Source organism: Sebastes umbrosus, chromosome 13 (genome assembly GCF_015220745.1).
Source record: "Sebastes umbrosus isolate fSebUmb1 chromosome 13, fSebUmb1.pri, whole genome shotgun sequence".
Classification (NCBI taxonomy): Eukaryota; Metazoa; Chordata; class Actinopteri; order Perciformes; family Sebastidae; genus Sebastes; species Sebastes umbrosus.
In genome coordinates this window covers 28,851,217-28,878,872 of record NC_051281.1, presented here as the reverse complement: position 1 = coordinate 28,878,872, position 27,656 = coordinate 28,851,217, and the positions used below count along the sequence as shown (strand labels likewise).

Here is a 27,656-nt window from a genome sequence, read left to right as displayed (position 1 = left end):
AGACCTCTGGTTTTCTTAGGGAAGGAAGAATTCCCAGAGGACACATGACATCTGTTGTGGTTTTCTTCCATGGAGACCTGCATCACCAGGCAGCACTCTCAGGTACAGCTGGTTTGTTGTTAGGTGAACCACGTAGTATTGCCTGATGCAGGTCAAAAAAGCTGTTTGAATTACTGTCCAAGAAAGTGCAACGCTCACGCAGGAGGGAACAAGATCAAGAAGAGCAAAGGTCCCGCTCACCTAGAGAGATGTGTTAGTCGAAGGCTACTCTTTGGAGGATGGATAAAACAGGTGATGTTAGAATTAGAGGTAACCAATGGCAGAGACTGCTCAGGTGGCAACGGGGACAGAAAGTGACTGAGGAAGGAGAGGATGGAGTCAAGGATGAAGGGAAACCTAACACCAATCTGGATCTGAAGTCGAAAATTAAGTAAGTAATTAATGGATCATATTAATCATCTCGTAAAAGTAATTTTAGGTAATTAGAATCAGTGTGAGGACTTTTATTTAGACTTCATCACTTCTGAATTGGTGAAGAACTAACAAGCCTCTTGGATGAGCGAATAAATGTCATATAAATCCAGCTAATGTACTCTAATAGAAAGCATTTTTATCCACAATAAGAGCATTTTTTTCCAATTGTATAATCTTGTTTTTAATCTTATTTGTTAGGGGATATAAAAAAGCATCTTACATCCTGTTTACAGGCAGGTGTTTAAGACCTTAAACAGGGGTAGGCAATATGGACACAATCCAATGTTCTGAGAATTACCACATGTTTTATGATACTCTATGTATCTAAGTATTCAGAATTACTTTATGAAAAACTATAATTATGTTCATCTCATTAGACAGATGATCCACACCTACTATAATTATCAAAAATATATGTGTTTTTCGAGTATTTAAGACATCATGCTGTGACAGATTTTGGTAACATTTAGCTTATTATTCATATAGATATGAGAACCATAAACCACAATCTCTAAGTGACAGTTCTCCTCATCATCACGACTGATCACCCTCATTTCCCTCTCCCTTCTCTTCATCATCATTTCCCTCTCAGCTGGCCAGAGTGGGTGGTTGATCCGGCAGAGAAGTTTTATTATGTCTGGCTTCAGGTCATGATCTTTCCCATCGTCTACAACTGGGTGATCATCATATTGAGGTACAAACATGGATGAATATCAAATAATAATCACAGATCTAAAAGCATATAACCTGTAATCATCTGACATTCATTGTGTGTTATTGCTTATGTATTCTCAGGACATGCTTCACTACAATTGCACTGAGCTACCTGCCTGTGTGGCTCACACTGGACTATCTGGCAGACCTCATGTATATGATTGACATGATCATCACCGTTCACACAGGTGTAAATATTTTTTTTTATTTTTGCTGGTTTTGATTGAGACTTTGAAAAAGAATATAACTCTTAAAATTCAACTTTTATTTTTCACATGTGAAGTCATACAAAATGTGAAATGTGAAAGGAACACTAAGTTTCAGCCTAGTTGTAATGAACTGAAATAGCATTTTAATTTGTCAGCCATCATCAGTCAAAGCATTAATGCCACATTTGTGTCACGTGGGAATTAAAGGTCCCACATTGTAAAAAGTGAGATTTTCATGTTTTTTTAAATTATAAAGCAGGTTTAAGTGCTGTATAAATATTGTGAAAGTATCGAAACGCTCAATCCACAGACAAATACACACAGCCCATATTCAGAAACTGTGCCTTTAAACAAGCCGTCAGGATTTCTGTAACTTTGTGATGTCACAAATATACAATATTTAGACCGTTTCACAGTTTTAAACGTAAACATTCTAAATGTGTCCCAGTTTATTTCATCTTGCAGTGTATGTGAATGACATCAGCTGACAGGAAGTAAACATGGACCCAAGCTGTTGCTTAGCAACGCAATTCTGTTGAAATGCACTAAAACCGAGCGTTTCAGACAGAGGGTAAATACAGGCATATTCAGACAGACAGTAGGAGGAAAATAAAGGGTTTTTGAACATTAAAACATGTAAACATGTTCTAGTAGAAACCCCAAATACAAGTATGGACCTGAAAATTAGCATAATATGGGACCTTTAAAGGTCTTATTGATAACATTTTTTGTAGATGAATAATAATAAAAAAAAAGCCTCCACAGAGCTTTTAGAAAGATGCCAAATACGTATAAATAAGTATAGCTTTTCCAAAAAAGAAAAATTATGATTGTGAATTAATAATCCAATTAAAGATCCAAAATGAATGTGTTGTTTATCTCTGTGGACGATATCAGAAGTTTGGTTCCCACTTTTAACAAGTCTCGGCAATCACTTGTTATGAAGTGAATGCAATGGAACCGGGGACCTGGAGAGTGCAACATCTAGTGGCTGAATGTTATCAATATCATCAATATTATCAATAGCACCTTTAAAACTGGTAAATACCATTCACATCAACATCCAAATTGTAATTGAGACTGGGAAACTCAGATTTTTCTAGATCCTCTGATGTATCTGATTTGGTGCTAAATAATACAAAAGTAATTGAAAAAACCAACAGGCATGGCTGCCTCACATCAGCTCCAGTCCATTGTTCAGCATAATCAATAGATATAGTGTCACATTGACCATGCACACTATCGTAACTTTCACACGAGCAACGTCGCCACCAAACAATCATCTTGAGATGTTAGATGAATAGAAAGCTCGAAAGCCATGAATATGGGAAACTTTCCTGTCTCTAGCTCCCATTCAGGATGTGAAAGCAGTACTAACTCTTGCAAGTCAGGTGGGTTTTTATACTCCCGAATTGTTGGTGTCAACTTACGCTTTGACTTGGTAATTCTCCCAGTGTGTGAAGTGTACTCTGGGCTTTGTTAAACCTTGCTCTTCCCTCTCCAGGTTACTTGGATCAGGGCATCTTGATCAAGGACCTAACTCAGCTGAAGAAGCGCTACCTGCACTCTAAATGTTTCTTTAGGGACCTGGTTTCCCTGCTGCCCACCGACTTCCTCTACTTTGTCTTTGGCATCCAAACTCCGCTAGTGAGGATCAACCGCCTTCTGCGTATGCCACGACTCGACGAGGCCCTGGATCGCATGGAGACGAGAACCTCCTACCCAAACACCTTCCGCATCTCCAAGCTCATGATCTACATCTTCGTGTTGATCCACTGGAATGCTTGTCTCTACTTTGCACTGTCCAACTACATCGGCTTTGGAAGTGATCGTTGGGTCTACCCCAACATCACCAACCCGGAGTTTGCCTCCATGCGTCGTCAGTACTTCTACTGCTTCTGGTTCTCTGCTCAGATTTTCACCACAGTGGGAGACACCCCTCTGCCAAAAAGGGAAGAAGAGTACCTGTTTATGATCGCAGACCTTCTCATTGCCGTGCTGGTGTTTGCATCGATTGTTGGCAATGTTGGAAACGTCATCACGAGCCTAAGGGACCGTGATAATGTCTTCTTCCCTAACCATGAGCTGGTAAGTTGGAAGACCTCAGTTTCTGAAAGAGTCTACTTTCTGTAATATATATGACACAATGAAAGGAATGGCAGATGGCTTCAAGGTTCTTTTTTTCCTCTCTCAGGTGAAGGCTTACCTGCGTAGCCATCACATTAGCAAGGAGCTTCGACAGCGTATCGACAACTGGTACCAGCACCTTCACATCAACAAGAAGATCATGCGAGAGAATGAAATCCTGCAGCAGCTGCCTGTCCACCTGAGGACAGAGATCGCTGTCAGTGTTCACCTTCCCACACTCTCCAAAGTCACCATCTTCCAGAGCTGTGAGACAAGTCTGCTGGAGGAGCTGGTGCTAAAACTAACACCTCAGGTCAGGGCAGGGAAAAAAGGGGGAACCTGCTACCTTCAGGTTCAACACTCAGTGGCTCAATGGAATATTCTTGTCATGTAGATTTGAATTCCACCCGATTCGACTGTCATCAGGCCATTAAATATGCATTATCGGTCGCTATAAGCACCATAGATGTGGGTCAATAGGGTCCTACTATGCCTACTACCTTGTAAAAGTGAAAGCAAAACTTAAAAGCAACACATTCTGACATGTTGTAAAACTGCTGAAACGTTACGTTTTCAACACAAACAAAAAGGCTTCTTTAGGTTTAGGCAACACAACTACAACTTCTTTAGGTTTAAGTAACAACACCGTAGTTAAGTTTAGGGAAAAACATTGTGTTTTAGGCTTAAAATAACTACGTTTCAAAAGTGAAAGTGCAACTTAATGCTCATGAAGACAAAGACAACGACACGTTGTTGGTTTCGCGCAGAATGTGAACACCAGCCTCCGGGGTGATAGCCCTCTGTTTCGTGTCCCGTCCATCTCCCCCGACCTTAACCCCTTGCTGTCGTGCTCTTTTATACCTTCTTTAGGTGATCCACAATGTGAATAGATGATAAAACTTACTATTGGTTGCAGTAGGCCCCTATTGACCCACATCTATGGTGCCTATAGGGACCAATAATGCCTATTTAATGACCTGACAAAATTCTAATCATCCCTGTTTCTATGCCTAGTTGATTACATCAGAAATGCTCTCAGAGAAGAATCGTATGAGGATGAAAAGGTTTCTCATGCTTTTTGTCTTGCAGGTGTTCAGCCCAGGGGAGTACGTCTGCAGGAAAGGAGATGTGGGCCATGAAATGTACATTATCAAAGAGGGGAAACTTGCAGTCGTAGCAGATGACGGGGTCACAGAGTTTGCTGTGCTGAGTGAATCCAATTTCTTTGGGGAAATTAGTATCCTCAATATCAAAGGTAAGTCAAGTGACTGTCTAGTACTTTGCACATGGTCATACGGCATTATGTAGGTGAGGGGACATTTTTGACACAATACAAAGCATTTTATTTAAAACAAATTACACTCGTAATAGAGAGTTTAGTTGAGTCAACAGTGCAAAAAGGTAAAATACTAGACTGTAGATGCTTCTACCAGACAATCATGATTAGGTACCAAGAGAAGAGACATCTTTCGAAATAACGGCGCAACAGTCCCGCCCTTGAACAGGCTGTGTGAAAAGAATCATGTTCCTCTGCCTCTTCCTAGGGCTCCTAATGGCATTTGCAAGATTTCAACGTGCCCGAAGGAAAACAAACAATCAGGGCCAAGGAGTTTACAGCTAAACAGTACACTGAAATATGTTTTTGAAAACAATTGAGGCGAGAAATACGGTAACAGAATCTTGATTCATATTCGATCAGCGCTGCCTAGTTTGACGGCTTGATCAGAGTTCACGAGTTCCGCAAGCAGTGATCGACAGCTGCGCTAGACACTCCTTGGCTCAGATAGGTTGTTTTCCTTCGGGCACGTTGACATCTTGCAGATGCCATAGGGAGTCGAAGTCCCGCCCCTTCCGGGTGGACCAGAATTGGACCTTATTTAGGAAAAAAATGGTTATCAATGCTGAGAGACAAATATTTTTTTGATCCTGTTTGAAATGTGCCATGACGCCACGTTTGTCAATTCAAAACATAATTTTGCAAGTCAAGAAAGTCTCAGTTTGTCGTAGGTTCATTTAGTTTTGTGTGAAACCGCTCAGTGAACTACATCTTTCGACTCGCACAAATGTAACGTTATCTGACCTTATGTGTTTTATCCAGCGACTCCTGGTCTTTATATCAGCCGGGAAGCAAAAGAAAGAGCGAGACCAGTTACTGGTGTGAGAACATCCCGGTAGGAAACATACAGGCATCATAGCTTCAGCAAGAGAGACGTCACTTACGTAACTTTTGGGTATGTCGTCTTTCTAATTACATATTTTCACAGTCTTGTACTTGAACAGTTTTGCAACAAACTGGTACTTTCTTGACTTGCAAAATTATGTTTTAAATTGACAAACATCACATGTGTGATTCATGGCGTAATTCAAATGGGATCAAAAAAATATTTGTCTATCGCCGTTGACTACCGTTTATATTTTTTCCGAAATAAGGTTTCCGAAATAAGTTTTTTTACAGATTATCTGTCTCATGCACTACTGTCAGGATATAGTGACAGTTTTATCATACTTGCTCAAAGTTACCGACTGCAGCTTCATGGCAGCAACAAGAACATTCCCCTAATGTTCCTTTAAACTGTGAAATGGGCTTGCTTTAGATAACAGAGCATGGGTTGGAAACACCATATCCTTTGTAATGATATATTTTTATTTTGAAAAAAAATCTCACTGAAGTTTTAAAGAATTCACAACATGTTTCCTTTTAGGTAATAGGTCAGGCAATCGCCGCACTGCCAACATCCGAAGCATCGGCTACTCCGACCTGTTCAGCTTGTCCAAAGAAGACCTGACAGACGTGTTGTCAGAGTTCCCTGCAGCCAAACGTCACCTGGAGGAGAAAGGCAGACAGATCCTCACCAAGATGGGCATGTTGGAGGAGGGTGGGGAGCGAGAGGAGGGGGAGGCAGAGAAAGTGGAAACCAAGATAAACAGACTGGAGAGCAACCTGGAAATCCTGCAAACAAAACTAGCTCGGCTTATGGTGGAGTTAGAGTCGAGCCACCGCAAGATGCAGGCCAGGGTGGAGCAGCTGGAGTGGGAGGTGGCAGCACTGGAGACTCAGCTACCAGACGATGGGGAAGGAGAGAGAGAACATGGAAGAGGGGAAGGGGTGGGAGGGGAGGTTGGATGGGAACGAGAGGAGGCAGAGGGACAGGCAGAGGAGGGTTCAGAGGCAAAGGTGAAAAAACAGGGACAGGGAGAAGATGGTAATGATGTGACCAAAGATGGAGATGGAGAGAGCACTAAAAGCACAAAAGAGGATGGGGAAGGGATGGTGGAGGGAGATAAATCAGGGATTAAAGATGATCAGGAAAAGGACAAAGATGATGGAGAGAACAACAGAGAGAAAGGGGATGATAGACCTGGGAAAGGAGATGGAGCTGAGATTGAACCTGAAGAGGAGAAAGAAGAGTCAAGTGGAGAGAGAGAATCTGAAGAGGGGAGAGAAAAGGCTGAAGAAAATGTAGAAATGGAGCAGAAAGATGAAGGGCAGAAAAAATGAACGAAAGAGCAAAACAACCGGAAAGGACAAAGCTTTAAAAAAAAAAAAAATCTGTGTATTTTTGTCTGTAGGTATTTGTCTGTTTTATATTAATAAAAATATTGCATCTCATTGACACATTTTCTGCAATACAACTTTGTACCACTAGATGGCAGCATTGTATCCGAAATAATCCAAAACAGAGTATGGTGTTGAAACTATATCAGGTGGTATTTGAATTTTTCATTCATTTATTCATTTTATTTTACACATTTTCCTCTTAATTTTTGATGAAATACTTTATAATCATTTTTATAGGCTGAATGCTGATGAATTGCTTGATTCACTTCATTTAACGAACAAATGTTATTTGGAGTTTTATATTCATTTTGAAATTTTTTATAATTTAATTTGCCTCTCTTTTTTATGACATTTTCGTCATGTTTAATTTTACCAAATGGTCTTCAGTGTTTCCCTTGTCGTTTCTTCCATTTAGGGTGGAAAACCTAAATAACATTTAGACCATCTTGGAGCTCTAAACGTTCCCCTTGAAAACTACTGAATTAAAACTGTTTAAGGAACTTTTTCAGGGACAGTGACACATTGCAGGGACTTTCTGGAATGGATATTGCTATAGCTATAAAACATTTTCATGTGACAGGGTTCAATGTGCAAAGAAAATGAACTGCAATTGCTTATTTTTAGATATTAGATTTATGTGATTGGTTGCTCTCTCCTTTTTGCAGTGAGGATTTTTGGCATCAGAATTCTAAATATGTTAAAATGTCTTACCTCGCTGAAGAGTCATTTCGAAAATGATTGATGTAAGCAATAAACACGATTCTGATTCTGATTCTGATTCTGATAATAACATTACACTGTCAGGAGCCATTCTTCTATATTATGACTACTTTTATTTGCCTGAGGATCTGAGGCTCCCATTACATCTTTTAAATCACTTAGAAAAAATGTTGTTGTTTTTTTTTCTATTAATTCCAGCACACACTTTTATTTCCAACATGTCTTATCTGTTGTATTATTATTGGTACTTAAAAAAAAAAAAAAATTTTTAATCTTATATCATTGTTGGATATTTTATTCATTTTTTCCTGGTTCTACCATGTACTTTTTTAAGTGCTGTATAAATAAAGTGTCTTATTATTATTGATATTATTATTGTTATTATTATTCACTTTTAATAGTACATTCTACTGATAATACTTGTACTTTAATATAACTAACTGTAACTGAGTACTTTAATAATGTGCTATTGTTATTTCTACTGAATAAAACACCTGTAATGAGTGTCATCATAATAAAGTACAGGTCGGCCCTTTAATGACGCACAGTCTACGTACTTCCCGGAAGTGCAGTGGGGACACAGGCCCCCATCGATTCAACACAACTGCACACATAAGCACTTACTAATAATAAAGCTCGGTGGTCTGTATATACTTTTCATGGAGTACCACCGCTAACACACATATGGAGTGTCAAGAGGAAAAGCCGATCATCTATACTATGGAAAACAAGCCGATCGTGACATGTGAGTGTTGATTAACAGAAGGAGACGTTCAGTCTGCTTCTCTCTGGTCTGACAGCTAGCAGGCTAACGTTAGCTACACTCACTAGCTCGTTGCTATGCTAGCTGGGACCCTTATTAACCAGCCTGGAGACGCTGCTTGTGTGTGTTTGTGTGACGACGTGTGGCTTAATGTCTCCTTGTCGAGGCTGTAATAGTTTCATACTTCTATATATATATATAACAACAGTGTCTGTGCTAAATGTTCACAACGGTGTCTCTGTCAGCTAGCTTGTAGCAAGGCCTATAGAAGGAGGTAGGGACACGGGTCTTGGGGATTAGGGTTATGACGCATGCGCAGTGTAACTCAAGCGGCGTTACGATTGGATCAATTTCAACGAGTGCAGGCCAGATTTTTACTGCGCATGTGCAATACCACCGGAGATGTGCCGCGTTGATGACGCGTGACGTAGCCTCCTTTCCATAGGCCTTGGCTTGTAGCTACATTGATTAACAGGCCTAGCTAACGACATAACGTCACGGCTAAGTTGGTGCAGTTTAGTGAAGGAGATCACCTGGTTCCCTTGTTGATGGACAGACACAGTTTCCCTCCGGTAGCAGCTCTGACAGTAGTCAGCCACATGATGTTTTGGGCGCCGGGGTCAGTTTGCCATTCATAAATCCCCTTGGAATCTGATGGAAGCTTCTTGGAGGGGTTATTTTAGGAGCTGACTCTGCTGGTAGTAGTGGCTGCCAGCTTCATCTCACACCGCAGGCTGCTCCATTTATAGGACAGAGTGGTCCAAAGGTGCCCACAGTACAGTACAGTAGATTGGACCAAGCCGGGTCGGAATATGAAGGGACAGAATAGGTGTGGCAGTTATCTAGTGGGATTTGTTGGTGGATTAAACGTCTAGATCACAGGTTGCCCCCAAGTGGTATTCAGGTAACAACATGGGTCTCCTGAGGGGTTAATCAGGTGTTCTAACTCAGGTGTATGCCTCTGAAATCATCGTTTTCACATTTGGGACTTTTGCATTGCTGATTAGCTTCAGAAATGAGCAATCTATTAAAAATGATGATGTGCTCCGGCTGGTGGGAGGTGCTTGGTATTTCTTCAACAGATGTCAACATGGATGCTGGGCCACAAACTTCGCACACAAACATTTTACAGCTAATCAGTACACTACAAGATGTTTCTGAAAACAATTGAAGAGAGAAATAGGCATTACAGTAACAGAATACTGATTCATATTTGATCAGCGCTGCCTAGTTTGACCGTTTGATCAGAGTACGTGAGTGATTGACAGCTGCTCAGATTGGTTGTTTTCCTCCTGTCTGTGAAATCTTGCAGATGCCATTAGGAGCACACAGTGTTTTCCAGATTACCTGTCTCATGCACTACTGTCAGAATATAGTGAGCATTTTATAAATCTTTTTTTAATCATATTTGCTCCATTTCTACCCACTGCAGCTTTAATCAATAGTAAACCTCTCAAGTGGTATTGTACTAGTTGTACAGAAAGTTGTGATCTATAGGGTTCCCTGAAGAGTCTGTAACCACGGTGTACAATGATGCATCATTTCAGTCCAAGTTGTCTTCTCCAGTTTCCAACTTTGTTTGGTCAAGGAATGGTTGAGGGGGAGGAAGAGTCTTTTAAGATTACAGACATACAAAGTAAGATTTGTTAAAAAACATCTGCTAGGTTTTTTCAAACAGTGGCTTATTTCTGAGAGTCCAGTGTAATTATTAAAGAAATTTAATCTGCAGTGGGTAGAAATGGAGCAATTATTATTATTTCATTTATATAAAATGGTCACTATATGATAAATGTTTTCAGAAACATCTTGTAGTGTACTGTTTAGCCGTAAAATGAGAGAGTTTGTGACCCGGCAGCCATGTTGAGATCAGTTGAGGAACTACCAAGCATCGACCACCAGCCGGAGCACAGCCAATAAGAACGCTCTCTCTGAAATTACCTGTGATTGGCCCAAGTCTCCCACCATGGGCTAGATTTTCTAAAGCCTGAAAACAGAGCCATGAGGAGGTGCAGAAGTCTAGTTTTCTCTCAAAACACTTGAATTATAATATGCTGAAAGGTTATTATGGAATTTTTGCCCGATGATGCCAAAAACATTCTGCCTACTGCAGGTTTAATGTAAAACAGATAATTGCATCAGAGACACAATCTAGGGCTGAGGTAGAAAAGGGCTTTTGCAAGTCAGAATATGTAAGGAATGTATTGTATTGTTCTGCTCTTTCTGCTCTTTCTGCTTTTACTGCGAGCGAGATGAGCAGTGTTGTACTTTCACTATTACTTGACGCTGGGTGTAAGACTGACCCACACGGTCACATGGATTATACGGGTGTTTGCTTTGCAGGGTTGTATTTGATAACAGTTTTTGATAGCCTTTGTAGAACATTCAAAGTTCACTTTTGTTTGGACTGTACTGGTGCTTTAATACCCTGGAAAGATTTATAACATAAACTAACGCACACAGACGCATTAACAAAATATGCATACACACCGAATCACACTGGTACACATGCTGTAATGACGTTTAGAAAAGACCACCAAATTAGAGTATCTCCTAGCAGACATAAACTACAAGAGTGGCCAGTTCATATTTTGTTACTGCGTCTATTGTGCGAGCAAATTACTCCCATCTTTTGACTTATGACATAACGATGCAATAGTTATGTCATACGCCACACTGCAAAGCTCCACATCCAGTGATGTTTTGTGTTAGTCCAGGTGTTAAACAATGGGCAGCAAGGGCAAGGCTAGGCTAATTGATTTACAAGTCAGTCAAATTGTCAGCACAGAGAAATGTGTTGGCCCAACTCCAGCACACTGGATCCAAATAGAACTCACTAGGATTGTAAATGATGAGGTTTGCAGGATGTTTGAGGGTGTTTACATGAACACTGGATGAATAGAGTAGGACTAGTAGTCCTGTTTTATCTCGGGGGGGGGTGTTTTTTACGTGGTTTATTGGATGTGGCCCAGTTCCAGTGTAGCTTGAAAAATTACCTCAGGCCTGTTTATCAAAACGCACACAGCTACCGTGGTTGACAGTTTTTTTTAACAAGATTTTCTGAAATGGGGCACTGGTGAAGTCACTTTATTGTTGAGTTGGCCTGCGAGCAGCGGGGGGCTGGTCCACATGACTAGTGGTGATGATTTGGAGGATGGACCAACCTCAAAAGTGGATCCGTACAGCTCTGGAGCCAAATGTTAGAGAAGACTCTCTTTACACAAATTCATCAGCTGAGGTACTACAATGTAAAAAAAACAAAAAAAACAAAAACTCTTAAAATTAAAGCTGAACATCAGCACTTTCATCACATAGTCATATTTTAATTTTAAAATGCAATGCGCTTACAGTGCCACAACACAACTGTTGCAGTACTTAAGGACTGCTCTCCATATTGAGAAGTATAAGATGATCTGTGGGGTGGATCTTTTTACTTAAAGGGGACATATCATGCACATCTCCAGGTTCATACTTGTATTTTGGGTTTCTACTAGAACATGTTTACATGCTTTAATGTTAAAAAAACACATCATTTGTCTCATCCTGTCTGTCTGAATATACCTGTATTCACCCTCTGTCTGAAACGCTCCGTTTTAGCGCCTGTCTCTTTAAGAGCCCCCTCCTGAAAAAGCCCAGTCTGCTCTGATTGACTTGCAAAGAGAAATATGGCGCACCTTTGCAAAGGTAGTTCTCAAGCTGTGGGTAGAGATACTCAGATATGGGGGGTGATATATTCTAATGAGCCTGCATGTGACATAGGAAGGGGAGCCACATCTGATTGGCTTGTTGAATCACATGTTTTCTGATGTAGGCAGCCCACAAAAACCTAACTGGGTTGTCTTATTTCACAGTTTGTGGGTTGGTAGGCACTCCAGATACCCAAATGTATCTAGGTTTCGTATTGAAAAAGTGAGTTTTTCTTGTCCCCTTTAAAAGCACGGGTGAGGTGAGCAGCTAGTTATAGTGAAAAAGAACAAATGTTTGTCTTTCCAATAGGAATGGCTGATGCTTCTTTGTAGGATAGGCTCAGACTCTGTGCACTAATATGACATGGTGATGGATCGGGTGCTGCATGCGGTGCAGATTTGATAGGCCTCTCTGGCACAAACTATGACAAACTCGATGGTTTTAAACAGCTGTGCAGAAAACTATGTTTGTCAGTTCAGCCACACATTTTCAACATGAAGCTCCCTAAAGCACAATAACGGTAGAAAAGCATGAAATGTGCACAGACATGTGAATCGGATGCAATACAGAGCTAAATTTACAGAATCATCTTGTAGTGCACTGTTTAGCTGTAAAATGAGAAAGTTTGTGACCCGGCAGCCATGTTGAGATCAGTTGAGGAAATACCAAGCACCGCCCACCAGCCGGAGCAAACTTTCTCATTTTCGAGCTGAACAGTACACAGAAATACTTTACATACACACATTTGAAGAGAGAAATAGGCATTACAGTAACAGAGTCTTGATTCATATTTGATCAGCGCTGTCTAGTTTGACAGCGTGATCTCTGATTGGTCTGATTGGTTGTTTTCCTTTGGGCGCGGTGAAATGTTGGTACTGTACATGTAAGTTTGTTGCATCTTTCGGTAATACATATACAAAAAACAAATAAGAATGTAGGAATAAGACCGACTGAGACTTTCAGGTTACGGTGCGTGTGACTGAAATAATAGAGAAAGAGGTGACAGAGACAGAGACATGTAGGGGGACATTAACACCCATTTTGAATTAGGTTGGGGCAAATGGATAAAGACTGTCTTGGATGGAGAGTGTATTTAGGCTACATATGGGATCAGCCGGTAATTTTGAGTACATGAATGAACAGCCAATAGGAGCGCTCTCTCTCTCTCTGAAATGACCTGTGATTGGTCTAAGTCTCCCGTCACAGGCTCGATTTTTTTAAAGTCTAGGTATCTCTCCTGCCTACTGCAGGTTTAAGTGTTCTTTGTAGCTTTTCACGTTGCATCCCTGTGTTTCACCTGAGTTCAGGGGTATATTCTTTGTATTTACATTATTATGATTGCAAATGAGATTTCCAGTTTTGTGTAAACTTCATTTCTCCCAACATATCCTCCATGTCCCTTTACACTGAACCCCTTGAGTATTGAGAATTTGGGGCAACACATCTTTTGCCCACAGTTATTTTTATGACGACATATGTGTTGATTTTAGATCCTTTGAGTTCTTCATCTCTGGCCTAATTTTGAAATGCTCTCTGTCCTGTCCCTTTCATCACAGGTGCTGGAGACCAGGGCTTGTTTACGTCTCTCTATACCTCATTGGCCCAACAGCTTCCCAGGGAGCCAATGGAGTGGAGGAGGTGAGTACTGTCCCTGGTGAATGTATGCTGGAAAAACATAGTAATACACATCATTGTTAAGCTTGTCATTTTTGTTGCCACCGTTTTTAGAGCGGCCTATTTTTGACGATGTAGTTCTGCTCCTGTATTTTTGTCCAGTCCCATTAAAGGGATAGTTTGGGTGATTTTGAAGTGGGGTTTGTCCGAGGTACTTATCTATTGTCAGTGTATTACCTACAATAGATGACGGTCGGAACGCCCCCAACTCTGAGAAGCAGACAGAAGATACGGCACGGAAGCAAAGCGATGTGCTGCTGTGGACGGGGCCGGCAGCAAAACTTATTTTAGCCACCTTAAAGAAAGGCTCACCTGAAATAATGTATATCAGTTTAAGCGTACGCTAAAAAAATATTTTCCCCAGTTTACCTCGCCGTGGGACAGTTATACAGTCCATGTTTCTGACGGGGAACTGAAGCCGTTATCTTTGCAACCAGACAAAAAACAGTAATTTGACCTTGCAGAACACACGGTTAGTTTGTTTGTGTTATTGTGTGACTTTGGTTAGTTCAGATTCACCAAAGTCTGATGATCCAGTGACCTATTCAGGGGTCAGTGTTCATGGGTTTTCCATACATATGGTGTTATTTCATCATGAGGCAATAAAACTTAAATCCATCATAAACAGCATTTAACAGATCCTATGAAACTCTGCTTTTCTTTTCTGTGCAGGACTTACGGCCGTGCACCAAAGATGATCCACCTGGAAGCTAACTTTGTCCAGTTTAAAGAGGAGCTCCTTCCAAAGGAGGGAAACAAGGCTCTCCTCACCTTCCCCTTCCTCCACATCTATTGGACCGACTGCTGTGTGAGTAGCTTTAAACACACACACACAGACACACACACACACACACACACACACACACACACACACAGACACACATTTTGCACAACAACTTCAACCATCCAGTCACTCTGTAATTTAATTAACGACACTGAGAAACATTAATTATTGCATTATGCATTATCCGACAACGCTAAAATACAAGGGACGCTTGTTTTGAAATTCCCCAAAGACACACTTCCTGTTCCAGTGGGAAAATAAAATTAAAATAAACATATTCAATTCTATTCAGTTCTACTCTATCCTGCTGGCAGATCAGCTGCAAAGACTCAAGTGCTTGTTGTGTGCTCTGTGAACAGGTTTTTTGTTTCAGTATAGTCGAACAAACAGTGCAGATGATGTTATTGTGATAGTTTTCTGTGTTTGTTATCAAGACAGTTGCATGAATGATCATATGAAACTAGAACACCTAAGGAATTGGTACCAACCATGTCAGACTAGCTTGTCACAAAGTAGGCTAAATAACACTGGTATATATAATATAGTAAATAAAACTGGCATGGCCATTTTCAAAGGGGTCCCTTGACCTCTGACCTCCAGATATGTGAATGTAAATGGGTTTTATGGGTACCCATGAGTCTCCCCTTTACAGACATGCCCACTTTATGATAATCACATGCAGTTTGGGGCAAGTCATAGTCAAGTCAGCACACTGACACACTGACAGCTGTTGTTGCCTGTTGGGCTGCAGTTTGCCATGTTATGATTTGAGCATATATTGTATGCTAAATGCAGTACCTGTGAGGGTTTCTGGACAATATTTGTCATTGTTTTGTGTTGTTAATTGATTTCCACTAACTTGACGAATCTCCCTTTAAGGTACATTTTAAACAGATAAAAAAATAGTGCGATTAATTGCGACTAAATATTTGAATCGATTGACAGCCCTAATACAGACACATCAATGAGAACACTTTAACTGTGTGATTAGTTACATCCAAGCACAAACTGATTAATCATAGATAGCGGTGGCGGCTACACAACTTTGCTTTTTATTGTTGCTGCTTCCTGACATTTTCTGTCCAGGAAGTCACAAGAATCACACAGAATCTTGATCTTGTTCTGGAGGATAGGCGATGTCTGCTTGTACGCATTCTAAGAATAGACGAGTGCTTACTTACGGGCATCCTGCCTGGGCAAAAATAGGTCACAGACAGCTCTGTATGCAAGGTATGCAAACTCATAGAGTGAGATATATAAACTATGCAGGTTAACTGATTTAAGATCGTAACTCAGTGCCTGTGAAGGCCGACAGGCACACGCAGGGAGTAGCCAGCCCAAATTTTGTCCATTAAAAACCCAAATTTGGTGGCTTAAAGCACATTCTAATGCCACTATACCATCATACAGTTTGCCTACCCGAATGTAAACATGTAGTGAATTATTGTAAAGGAGAATTCAGCCTCGGTTAGGGTCCTTTCCATAACGTTGTCAGACACTTGGACGTAAAATGACGGTGCTAGGTTGCCCCAAGTGATTACATTTCAGCCCATTTAGCGGCTGCCAGTTACGGCGTTCTCTAGGCTTGCCCCGGTAGTCAGTTTTACCGGTGTTAAGCGGTGGCCGGGCATACACCGATTACGTTACTTGCCCACCGCCCTCACCGTCGTTTTGCTTTTTTTTAAAGAAATAAAACCCATTTAGTTCATTTTGGCGAATCAGCGCCGTGACTATCAATAGATAGTCGGACGACGGACGCTACATTCTGAAGTCCACAGGCTCCGTCCTTTCCACGCTACCCATTCATTGTCTATGTAAGCAACCGTGCAATGCATTCTGGTAGCGTGGCGGCGCGATTCGTGAGACGGACCGTCACGTCGCCCGCTCTTCATTTGCATAAAGTTGAGGTCTAGGCTACTTTACGCAAATCACGGGCGTCCGACGCGACTCGCCGCCTCTGGAAACTCCTGAGAAACTTTTAAACTAACTAAACTTTTCAGCAACTGCGTGGCTTTATTTCTCGCATAAAATGTTTCCAGAAACACATTTCGGTGAACTATTTTCGTGAAATAAGAGAAGAAAGTTTCCAAACGAGCCGTCATGTTGGTTCAGGTTTGAAAGCTGAGAGCAGCAGCCCATTGAGGGAAAGCTTTCGTCCAATCAGGTGCCGAGTGCCTTGTGTCTAGTGGCAGCCCACCAAGCGTCCAATGCTGGTAAGCGAGGCGATCCCTCGCGATAAAAAACGCCCCTATGGACACGTACCATGACAGTGAAAAATGTCTGTATGGAGTCTCCGCACATTGTAGAAGGTGTCATATTTCACACACACACGGGACGAGAGAGAGTTGACAGACAGGACGATGGCGGAGGACTTGGCGTCAAAGCTAAAAGGAAAAGTGCCTATTTGTCAGTATTTGAGATTTAAACCCAATGCTATAAGGGAACCACAACGTTAATGAGGAGGATGGAGCGGTCACAGCTGGTGCGTGCGGCCATCCAACGGTAAAGATCAAATTAAGCGTTCTACATATATTGAGCGCCGTCTTTTCTTGTAAAATGTCCGGTGTAATCGGTAACACCGGTGTTGTCACAAGTTTAATAACCGGTGGCAAAATTTCCTTACTGTCTCATCCCTAGCGTTCTCCCTCAATACTGGACCAATTTCAAAAATTGTTGTCCCCATTAATCACTTGGACACAAAAACATGGGAAAATAGGCTCCAGGTTGAAAAATACCAAAGTTACCCTTTAAGAGCTCAGTTTTGTTTCTTTGTTTCTTTTGTGGAAACAAAAATCAGCTTCGTGTGGATGGAAGAAGAGAACAATTTGTATTCAAATGTATGTGTATTGTACACACGGCCTTACGTGATGCATTTTTAGTAGCCTGCGGTCGCCAGCCTAAACTGAACTGGACATCTACTTTGCAAGACTGCTGCTTAGTAGGGAAAGCAGCCGGGAGGAAAACAAGAAGGGAAGCAGGAACCTGCTGCTGCTGACTGAGCAGCTGGTTAGTTTAGGGAAGTGCTGTCATCAGCGTGTGACTCATGACATTTCCTAAGGACTGTGCCTCTAATGTGGGAGCAGTGAGCCTGGGTATGGGTATGCAGCATGGGCACAGTAACATTATTGCCTGTGCAGTATTACAATACAATAGACCTGCAATAAAGACTGCCTTGCGAAATGTACTGTTACATTTTGCACGAGACTGTCAGAATGTGAATCAGCACATCCCTGATAAACAACTCTTGTTTTGCAAGGTTTAGAAATGTAAAACACAAAGAAAAAAGGAGCTTTTCAGTGCAGAAAAGTGAGAAATCTAATCTGCTTAATTTGTGCACAGACACAAATTGCACACAGTTTTCCCTGACCAGTCCTTTCTCACTAGCACAACACTATGCATTTTTACAAATCGTAACACCAGGTGCAGGTCGCCCTGCCGGAAGAGGTGTAACAAAGCTAAATGGAGATTCAGAGCGATGCCAGTCAAACACAGTCTTGACAGTATAAGCACTCTGAACGTGGAAGCACGTTACGGCTGCAGCTTCCCCCTTTTTTTGCTACAAGGAGCAGCAAGTCACATGTTCACCACCTGACTATACTGCAGATGGTTAAGGACAGGTAAACAAACAGTGAGCTATGACCTGGACAAGCTATAAAACCACGGCGCACCAACTAGATACTGTATGTATTTGTATGTAATTGATGTAAATTATAGGCAATTATTTGCCTGCTAAAATAAAAATGTCTTCACATGTAGCTTCTGCACCGACCTCTTTAAATTGTGAACTGCAAACTTCAGCAACCGAGGAATTTAAAGACAGTGGGAGGCAGTGGCAGTCAAGTTTAGCCAGTATAACTGAAAACATGGGTGTGTACAGCCTTAACCAAACTATAAGTTACACAGAAATCAATCCAGACTTCAGTGGCACAGTTAAAGGAACAGTGTGTGAGGGATTTAGTGGCATCGAGCGGAGAGGTTGCAAATTGCAACCAACTGAATGCCCCTCCGCTCACCCCCTCCCTTTCCAAGTGTGTAGAGAACCCACGGTGACCTTCAGGTAAAAGTACAAAGGGCCCTCTCTAGAGCCAGTGTTTGGTTTGTTCATTCTGTGCTACTGTAGAAACATGTCGGACTCTGTGAAGAGGACCAGCTCCTTATATGAAGGGCTCATTCTAAGCTAACGAAAACACGATTCTTAGTTTCAGGTGATTACACACTAATGAAAACATGGTTATAAATATTATATTCCGTTTCTGCTAATAGATTACCCTCAATCCTACACACTGCTCATTTAAAGAGGACCCAATATCATGCCTTTGTGCTTTTTCCCTTTCCTTTAATGTGTTACATATATTTTTTGTGCATGTTAAAGGTCCGCAAAGTTACAAAGCCCAAAGTCCACGCCAAAGGGAGTTACTCTCCCCCGCAGAAACACGGCTCCTGAACTGACTCTCCCACCAGTTCTTCCGTAACGCGGTGATGTCACCAAGTAACACATTGTTGATACCTACTTGGCAGGCTAGTTTGGCACGCCCCTCAAAAAAAGCTAGTTAGAGCAGAGCTGGAGCGAAGTCCGAAGAGTTTGGTTTGGTTGACCAATCAAAACATTGGGCCAGCTGACCAATCAGAGCAGAGTGGGCTTTTCAGGAGGGGGGTCGTGCAGGAGCTCAAACGGAGCGTTTCAGACGGAGGGTGAAAAGAGGTGCTGCAGCACAGACAGCATGAGAAAAATTAAAGTGTTTTTTTTAATGTTACAGCATGTAAACATGTTCTAGTAGAAACCCAAAATACAAGTATGAACCAGAAACCTCCTCTTTAAATAAATACTTCAAAGATAACACACCAAAGGTGTTGAGGGCTAATAAATAATTTCTATGAACATGTGATTGCGTGTGCAGTGGCACTCATTCACAACCCAAAAATGATCCTACAAACTCTAACTACAAGTTCATTTCCAAAACATTGTGACACACCAGGGCTCCAGTTCCTCTCCCTGCCACTGGACACTGTTACATAATAACTGACTCGTCCTCTTATATCCCACCTCTACTCAGTTCCAACCGATTTCAAACAAACACGACCCTTTCAAGTAGCAGTCCCTCACTGAGTAAATCCCAGTCACAGCATTCAGAAACCTACAAGTTAAGTTATAAAATGTACGCTTTTTGTACTTCCTGTCCTCTGATATCTTCTGATGTGGAAACATCCTCATTGCATACAACAACTTAAAGGAGAAGTATCTTTTCCTTTCTTTTTTTTCATCATTCAGTCATAATTTGTAAATGAAATACATCTGCAATATTTTTGCGTTCCCAACTTCCCCAAATTCAGTATCAACAAGAGTTTTGCATGCGATATTCCTTCATATGTATAATTGGCATGTTTAAACATCATTTTTGGGGGTTGACGTGACGTGACGTGACGTGACGTGACGTGACGTGACGTGATGTGACGTGACCTGAGGCAATCCTAGAGTGAGAGGATAATGTTTGCCAACCTCCCGCTGTAAAGAATGATGATTTTTTTTCCCTCCGTTGTGTAGGACACAGAGGCGTATAAGAGCACGGTGAAAGAGGACATGATGCGCTGGCAGAACAGCTTACGAACTCACGGCTCAGCAGACTGGGTCATCATCGTCGTGGAGGCCAACGATACTAAGAAGAAGAACAAGACCAACATCCTGCCTCGGTCATCCATCGTGGACAAGATCCGCAGCGATTTTTGCAACAAGCAGAACGACAGGTGAGGACACTCCTCCCCCGTAAACAAGTTGATTGAGGTGAACAATGAGAATGGGAAACAGACTGCCCCTTTTCATATGTTCTCACAGCAGGCAACATAATCACTGAATATAAGAAACCATGCTGATTCAACCTTCCCTGAGTATATAAAGGTCATTACCCTCTGACGCAGGTGTGTGGTGCTGTCAGATCCTCTGAAGGACTCGTCTCGGTCTCAGGAATCCTGGAATTCCTTGCTGCTCAAGCTGCGAACTCTCCTCCTCATGTCCTTCACCAAGAACCTGGGACGCTTTGAGGACGACATGCGTACGCTCCGAGAGAAACGCACCCAGCCCGGCTGGAGCTTCTGTGAATACTTCATGGTCCAGGTACGTAGAAAGACGACGGGCATGCGTCTGCACAGAAAGGGAAGTAGAGGTTGTGTCAGCCGATGCTACAACTGTAGAGCACCTGCATACTGACATTTATGTTAAATGCATTCAAACGGCCCCGATGGAGCTGACCATGGATGTATAGAGAGAACGAGAACGACGGACTTGGCGAAGGTAGCAGAAGTATACACGTGTGACTACGTCCGGTTTTCAAAATAAGGTTTAACAAAGGGAAATGTACACCGATCAGCCATAACATTATGACAGCACAGGGCACCCTGACTGGTCTGCGGCTACGCAGCCCCATACGCAATAAACTGCTCCTCACTGTGTGTTCTGACACCTTTCTATCAGAACCAGCATTAACTATTTCAGCAGTTTGAGCTCCAGTAGCTCTTCTATTGGATCAGACAACAGGGGCCAGCCTTCCTTCCCAACGTGCATCAATGAGCCTCGGGTCTGACCGGTTTTCCTTCCTATGACCACTTCTGGTAGGTCCTGACCACTGCAGACCGGGAACATCCCACAATAGCTGCAGTTCTGGAGATACTCTGACCCAGTCGTCTAGCCAGCACTATTTGGCCCTTGTCAAAGTCGCTCACATCCTTACGCTGGCCCATTTTTTTCTGCTTCCAACACAAAGTTCAAAATGTTCACTTACTGCCAGGTGCCATTGTAACGAGATAATCAATGTTATTCACTTCACCTGTCAGTGGTCTTAATGTTATGGCTGATAGGTGTATATACAAAATACATATGTAAGGGATAATGTACAGCGTGCCGGTCATTATTGTTTGCGATGCTGCACCCGGACGCGAAGCGTCCGCTTATTACATGGCTACTTACTTAAGAAATCAATAATTTGACGCAAAAACGGTCCGCTAGAGTCCGACATCAGAACTGTGCCCATAACAACGGTCTGCTATAAAGAAATAACATCGTGATTGACCAATTAGAATTGAGTATTCAACAAAGCCGTGTATTAAATGGAAATAACATTGATTGGATTATATTCACCAGAAGTATAAAACATTACGTGTCCCTTATAAATTAAAAATAAAATCCCACTAATTTGTGAGGGAAATATCTTTTATTCTTTGATTTTTGGGTTGCTGGAAAAAATGTAATAAATAATGCCTGACAATGACGATATATTTGACTTCGGGACATCTTTGACTGAAAATCAAAAACTTTTCTGTATCAATGTATATATTTAGTAAGTAGAAGTCCCTAGAAGTATATGATTCAACTTCTAAATGTTTCCCATGTTCTAGTGTTAAAAAAGTAAATAAGAATAATAAAATTGAATCGCAATAGTTGTAGAATCGCAACTCTTAAAATTTAATCGGCACCCAAGTATCATGATAGAATCAAATCAGAAGATAGTTGTATCGTCCCAGCCCTAGTATATGACGGTGCCAGCTTGCCCCAATAACACCATATTGCTGCCTGTGAACGGCTGCCATCTACCGTGCTTTCCCTCAATACTGGACCAAGTTCAGAATTTGTTGTCTCTGTTAGTAAGTTAGACACAAAAACATGGGAAAATAGGGTCCAGGTTGAAAAATACCACCCTTCAAGTGTCACAGTTCATCGTGTCTCATATGTGAGTGTGTGTCTGATATGTGTGTGATGTGTGTGTGTGTGTGCAGGAGGAGCTGGCCTTTGTTTTTGAGATGCTGCAGCAGTTTGAAGATGCCTTGGTCCAGTATGATGAACTAGATGCTCTTTTTACCCAGTATGTCCTTAACTTTGGAGCTGGCGGTAAGTAACCACCACCTAGTGGTTGGCTTCATTATGGCAGTCAGTGCATGCGTTTTCTGTTTTCCGGATTTTGACTAGTCCGTTTCTTCCCACAGACACAGCTAACTGGCTCGGCTCATTCTGCGCCCCGGTGCGCAGCTGGAGCGGCTTGCTGCTTCGGCGGCCCATTGACATGGAGAAGAGGGACGGGATCCAGCGCGGGGAGGCCAGCCTGTTGGATCTTAGGAGCTACCTGTTCTCCCGCCAGTGCACCTTACTCATCTTCCTCCTGAGGCCATGGGAGGTCACCCAGAGAGCCCTGGAGCTGCTGCACAACTGTGTCCAGGAGCTACGCCTGCTGGAGGTAAAACAAACTCCTGCAATGACATTTTCTTTCATGTACTTTATACAGGTCGAATACCAAAATGTAAGCTCTTCAAACATCTGTAGCCAGTTATAGAAAAAGCAAAATGAAAATGGTCTCATTTTGGGGATTGAAATTAGGACTGATACACAACTTCATCTCATTGGAAACGTGTTAAGCAAGTGTTCATCTATGGAATGTTTAGACAAGAGGGCAGGGGTTACCCAAATAATTTAACGCCAACATTGGGCTGCAGTTTGCCATGTTATGATTTGAGCATATTTGTTATGCTAAATGCAGTACCTGTGAGGGTTTCTGGACAATATCTGTCATTGTTTTGTGTTGTTCATTGATTTACAATAAGAAATATATACATACATTTGCATAAAGCAGCATATTTGCTCACTCCCATGTTGATAAGAGTATTAAATACTTGACAAATCTCCCTTTACGGTACATTTTTTGAACAGATAAAAACGTGTGATTCATTTACGATTAATCGCGATTAAATATTTTAATCGATTGACAGCCCTCGTCCTTCATCGTAATACTGTACGTTGTCGCCCTTGTTGTTCAGGTGTCGGTGCTGGAGGGGGCGCTCGACTGCTGGGTGTTTCTCAGCTGCTTGGAGGTTCTGCACAGGATCGAGGGCTGCTGTGATCAGGCCGAGTTGGCTGCAAACTGCTCCCATACCGTTGGACTGTGGGCTTACGCAACTGACAAGGTAACACCCAAGAAATAGTTTTCTCCAAATAAAAAAAAAAATGTTTGTTTTCAGTGGTGTTTTTCGAATAAAAATACTTTTTTTTTTTTTTCTGGTCTGCCTCCTCCAGCTGAAGTCCCTGGGGGAACACTGTGGCTTGGTGTCAGAGAAGGGACCCACATCCGAAGACCTGAACAGGACTGTGGATCTGCTGGCCGGACTAGGGGACGAGAGGCCCGAGACCGGTGAGTTTCCAGACTGAAATGAAACGTGAAAAAGTGCAATTTTTCGAAAACAGTTTCAAGTCCTGCTTGGTGGTAATGAGAAGCTAATTGCAAGTTTGCAGGCTTCCCAACTCCTCCCATTGATGACATCAACACATAATTGTGATTTAGGGCCCTGACACACCAAGCTAACAGTCGGGCGTCATCATATGTCGCCTGTAGTGTTTGCAAAGTGATCAGCTCGCTAGCTGATTCAGGACTGACTGGATATCTGACTGGCTGATTGATGTGTGATTTCACCCATTTAGTGCAGTTTCTCCTTATCGTTTGCCTCTGCCGTTTCTTTTTTTTTCTTACACAAACAGATGACAATTGGCTGAAAACTCCAGCACGGCAAAACGGCACCAGTTCCAACTTTTTTTTTATCAGACATATGCTGTATATTCCCAATTTGTACTCCACTTCCAGCTATTTTTTATGTAGATTAAAAGAGTCATTATTGTCTAGTAGTCAGCCTGTGTCTCTGCAATATTTTTTGGATTGCAAACACTCAAACATTCATGCGCAGAGTGTATGTGCATGTCGGCCCTCAACTGTATAGCAATGCCTCTGTTGATCTCTGTTGGCGTGAGTTCTTTTAAGTCAGTTTGGTGTGCCAGTATGGAGTCATAGGAGTGCCATAAAAAAGATTAGATCTGTAAAAGAATAAGAAAATAAATGTGAGAATATAAAGACAAATAATAAAATATAAAAGAATGATTTTCACATTTATTTGTTCATTTATTTCTGTATATATATTTATTTATATATTTTTCAAAATTTGTATATATATGTATATGTATGTATATGTATGTATATTTATATATATATATATATAATATATATATAAATATATATATATATATTATTCTTTTTATTTATTTTTGAAAATAAAAATTGCTCTATTTTTTTTTTTATTTGAAATAGACTTTGGGCAGGAAGGGCTGCAAAAGGCAGTTGATTGACAGCTCAGCCCTTCAAGGAATAGCAAAAGCTATAGAGAAAAGAATAAGGAAAAGTAAAGAAATAATAATTAATTAATTTTCTTTTGTAAATATACAGGAAAATAGAGTAATTTATATGCAAAAAAATTTATAAATATCTTTATAAAAATGTATAAATGCATATATCTACAGAAATAATGGAATAAATAAATATGAAAAAAAATGAAAATGCTTACAGTTATTATTTTATTCTGTTATTTGCCTTTATATTTCTACATTTATTTATTTACTTATTTATTCCCCTTTTATATTTCCACATTTATTTATTTACCTAATTATTTCTCTTTATATTTCCACATTTATTTATGTACTTATTTATTCGTCTTTATATTTCCACATTTATGTTCTTATCCTTTTACAGATGTATTCTTCTTTATGGCACTCCTATAACTCTATATGTCAGGGCCTTCAGGGTTGGAATTTCCTTTTCATTGACAGAAGTGGGAGCATGTTCGGCCAATCACGTTGATCAAAATGTAATAAAGAAGACAATGTGCCTTGTTTTAATTTCCCATTAATGTCTCCCTTCACAGTCAGCAGTTTACAGAGTCCTTACAAAAAGCTGAAAGAAGCCTTGTCGTCTGTGGAAGCTTTTGAAAGGCACTATCTTGTAAGTCTTGCCACTGCTTGGTGTTGTATATCAGTAGCTAGCAATATTCTCTGAATTCCTGTCCCGAAACTCAAATCAATTTTTTTTTTCTGATGTAATCTCCTGGAAACCTCAGTGGAAACAGTTGATTAACGTTCTCCTCTCTTCTTCCCTCTCACCCTCTCCCTCCTCCACCACCTCACTGGCCACTTCTTGCATCAGGAACTCTCTCATGCTGCCATGGAGATGTACACGGCCATCGGCCGGCTGAGGTCTGCCAGACTGGTGGGGAAAAGCCTCGCAGAGTTCTACATGTAAGGAAACCTGCTAGTTCCCTTGGGATACAAACACACACACACACACACACACGCACACACACACACACACAGCTCTCAAAAGGATCTTAAAGCCCTTACACATCCACACTGGTGTTTTCAGTTGTCCTGGCTGATTAGGCCTCTTCTCCAGAACTGGCAATCAGTCGCTGCTTGTAAACACCCACACACTCCCGAGGAGAGGTCTAATCAGGCAGAATAAACCAAAACACTAATGTGGGTGTGACTGGGTTTTAAAAGAAATGTGAATCCATAAAAGTGCAGTTGAAAGAAACATTTCAAACCCTTTTATTAGAGTGATCATTGAGCGACAGGTTTCTTTCTGCTGTGTTTAGACGTACTGTAGATTGAGGTGGCTTTAAAGAGTAATCAGACCCTTAAAGGGCCAGTGTGTCGCATTTAGGGGCAGAAATGGAATATAATATCAATAAGTTTGTTTTCTTCATCATTCTGCACTCACAGTAGATGTCAGCCTTTAAATATAATTTGATTTGCAAAATAATACCTTCACAAAGATTTTTAAAAAAGAGTTAAAGCAGCAGTAGGTAGAAATGGAGCAAATATGATTAAATAAAGTTATTTATATAAAACGGTCACTATATCCTGACAGTAGTGCATGAGACAGGTAATCTAAAAAAAATTACGTGACTCTGTGTCCTCCGGTGTCCTCTGGTGCTCCTAACGGCATCTGCAAGATTTCACAGACCGGAGGAAAACAAACAATCAGAGCCGAGCTGGAGCCTTGCCGTCTCTGAGCAGCTGTCAATCACTCGCGAACTCTGATCAAACGGTCAAACTAGGCAGCGCTGATCAAATATGAATCAATATTCTGTTACTGTAATGCCTATTTCTCTCTTCAAATGTGTTCAGAAACATTTTGTAGTGTACTGTTTAGCTGTAAAATGAGAAAGTTTGTGACCCGGCAGCCATGTTGAGATCTGTTGAAGAAATACCAAGCACCGCCCACCAGCGGCAAACATTCTCTAGTTTGACCGTTTGATCGGAGTTCGCGAGTGATTGACAACTGCAACCGTTGAATGCAAACAGCCAATGGGAACGCTCTCTCTCTCTGAAATGACCTGTGATTGGTCAAAGTCTCCTGTCACGGCTAGATTTTTTAAAGCCTGAAAACAGAGCCATGAGGAGGTGCAGAAGTCTAGTTATCTCTCAGAACACTTGAATTACAATATGCTCAAAGGTTATTATGGAAATTTTGCCCAACGATGCCAAAAAACATTCTGCCTACTGCTGCTTTAAGTTTAAGATGTGTTTATGCTCAGTGACAGCACGGTCTCATACTGTACATACACGAGTGATCTCTTTCTGTTATCTGTCTTTTAAATTAGAATTGATTTCACTGCCAAGTAGTGTTGCAGTGTTTGCAGACAAGCGCACATTCTGTCGTTAATCTTCGTGCTTTTCTACAGATATCACATGAGAAACAAGGCGATGTGTTTGTGTTTGTTTATTAGGAGGAAGGGGGACCCTGAGCGAGCAGAAACCTTCTTACAGGAAGCTCTGAAGTCATACGTCTCAGAGGGATGGAGCCTCCCTGTCACTCACACCAGGAAACAGATTGCGGAGTGTCAGAAACTGCTGGGCAGAACTGAAGAGTATCCTTCAAAAACGGCAAGAGCCACCCGACCAATCGAGGGCCAAATAAGTCAAAATATTACTGTATAAAATGCCTCATAGTGCTGTACATTAGAGAAGAAATGCAGTCATCAGCTTTGAGATGGTTCAGTCGTATCGTGCCATCTTTTCATTCAGTGTTAAAGTAGGCTGGCCCATTGGTGATACAAAATGTTGTCCAACATGCTCATTGCATTGGGCAA

The 27,656-nt window shown here is 41.4% G+C and overlaps 2 protein-coding genes and 1 long non-coding RNA gene across 4 annotated transcripts in view; 2 read left to right on the top strand and 1 right to left on the bottom strand.

The window, feature by feature from the left end:
• Nucleotides 1–419: 419 nt before the first annotated feature.
• Nucleotides 420–8,063, top strand: cnga4 (cyclic nucleotide gated channel subunit alpha 4). 2 transcript variants are annotated; one of them, XM_037789229.1, is made up of 7 exons: nt 420–430; nt 1,067–1,168; nt 1,270–1,376; nt 2,902–3,485; nt 3,592–3,837; nt 4,614–4,779; nt 6,227–8,063. In XM_037789229.1, exons 2-7 carry the CDS (start codon nt 1,125–1,127, stop codon nt 7,021–7,023), a joined length of 1,944 nt encoding a protein of 647 aa, XP_037645157.1. In that variant the 5' UTR covers nt 420–430; nt 1,067–1,124; the 3' UTR covers nt 7,024–8,063. The 2 variants fall into 2 exon arrangements, with proteins under 2 accessions (XP_037645157.1, XP_037645156.1); XM_037789228.1 differs by lacking the exon at nt 420–430 and having other exon boundaries at nt 661–1,168.
• Nucleotides 3,000–9,778, bottom strand: LOC119499936. The gene is made up of 3 exons (XR_005209487.1): nt 9,100–9,778; nt 3,604–3,723; nt 3,000–3,338 (listed from the first exon to the last, which is right to left on the bottom strand). It is a non-coding gene; the product is annotated as an uncharacterized LOC119499936 (long non-coding RNA).
• Nucleotides 8,376–27,656, top strand: part of trappc10 (trafficking protein particle complex 10) — a 31,040-nt gene continuing 11,759 nt past the window's right edge. The window contains exons 1-12 of the mRNA XM_037789225.1: nt 8,376–8,548; nt 13,807–13,888; nt 14,597–14,732; nt 20,251–20,450; nt 20,622–20,817; nt 22,473–22,584; nt 22,680–22,927; nt 23,505–23,651; nt 23,761–23,875; nt 25,431–25,507; nt 25,709–25,800; nt 27,294–27,434. Coding sequence (XP_037645153.1) covers nt 8,488–8,548; nt 13,807–13,888; nt 14,597–14,732; nt 20,251–20,450; nt 20,622–20,817; nt 22,473–22,584; nt 22,680–22,927; nt 23,505–23,651; nt 23,761–23,875; nt 25,431–25,507; nt 25,709–25,800; nt 27,294–27,434 — 1,607 coding nt within the window. The 5' untranslated portion in view covers nt 8,376–8,487. The remainder of the gene's footprint in view (nt 8,549–13,806; nt 13,889–14,596; nt 14,733–20,250; nt 20,451–20,621; nt 20,818–22,472; nt 22,585–22,679; nt 22,928–23,504; nt 23,652–23,760; nt 23,876–25,430; nt 25,508–25,708; nt 25,801–27,293; nt 27,435–27,656) is intronic.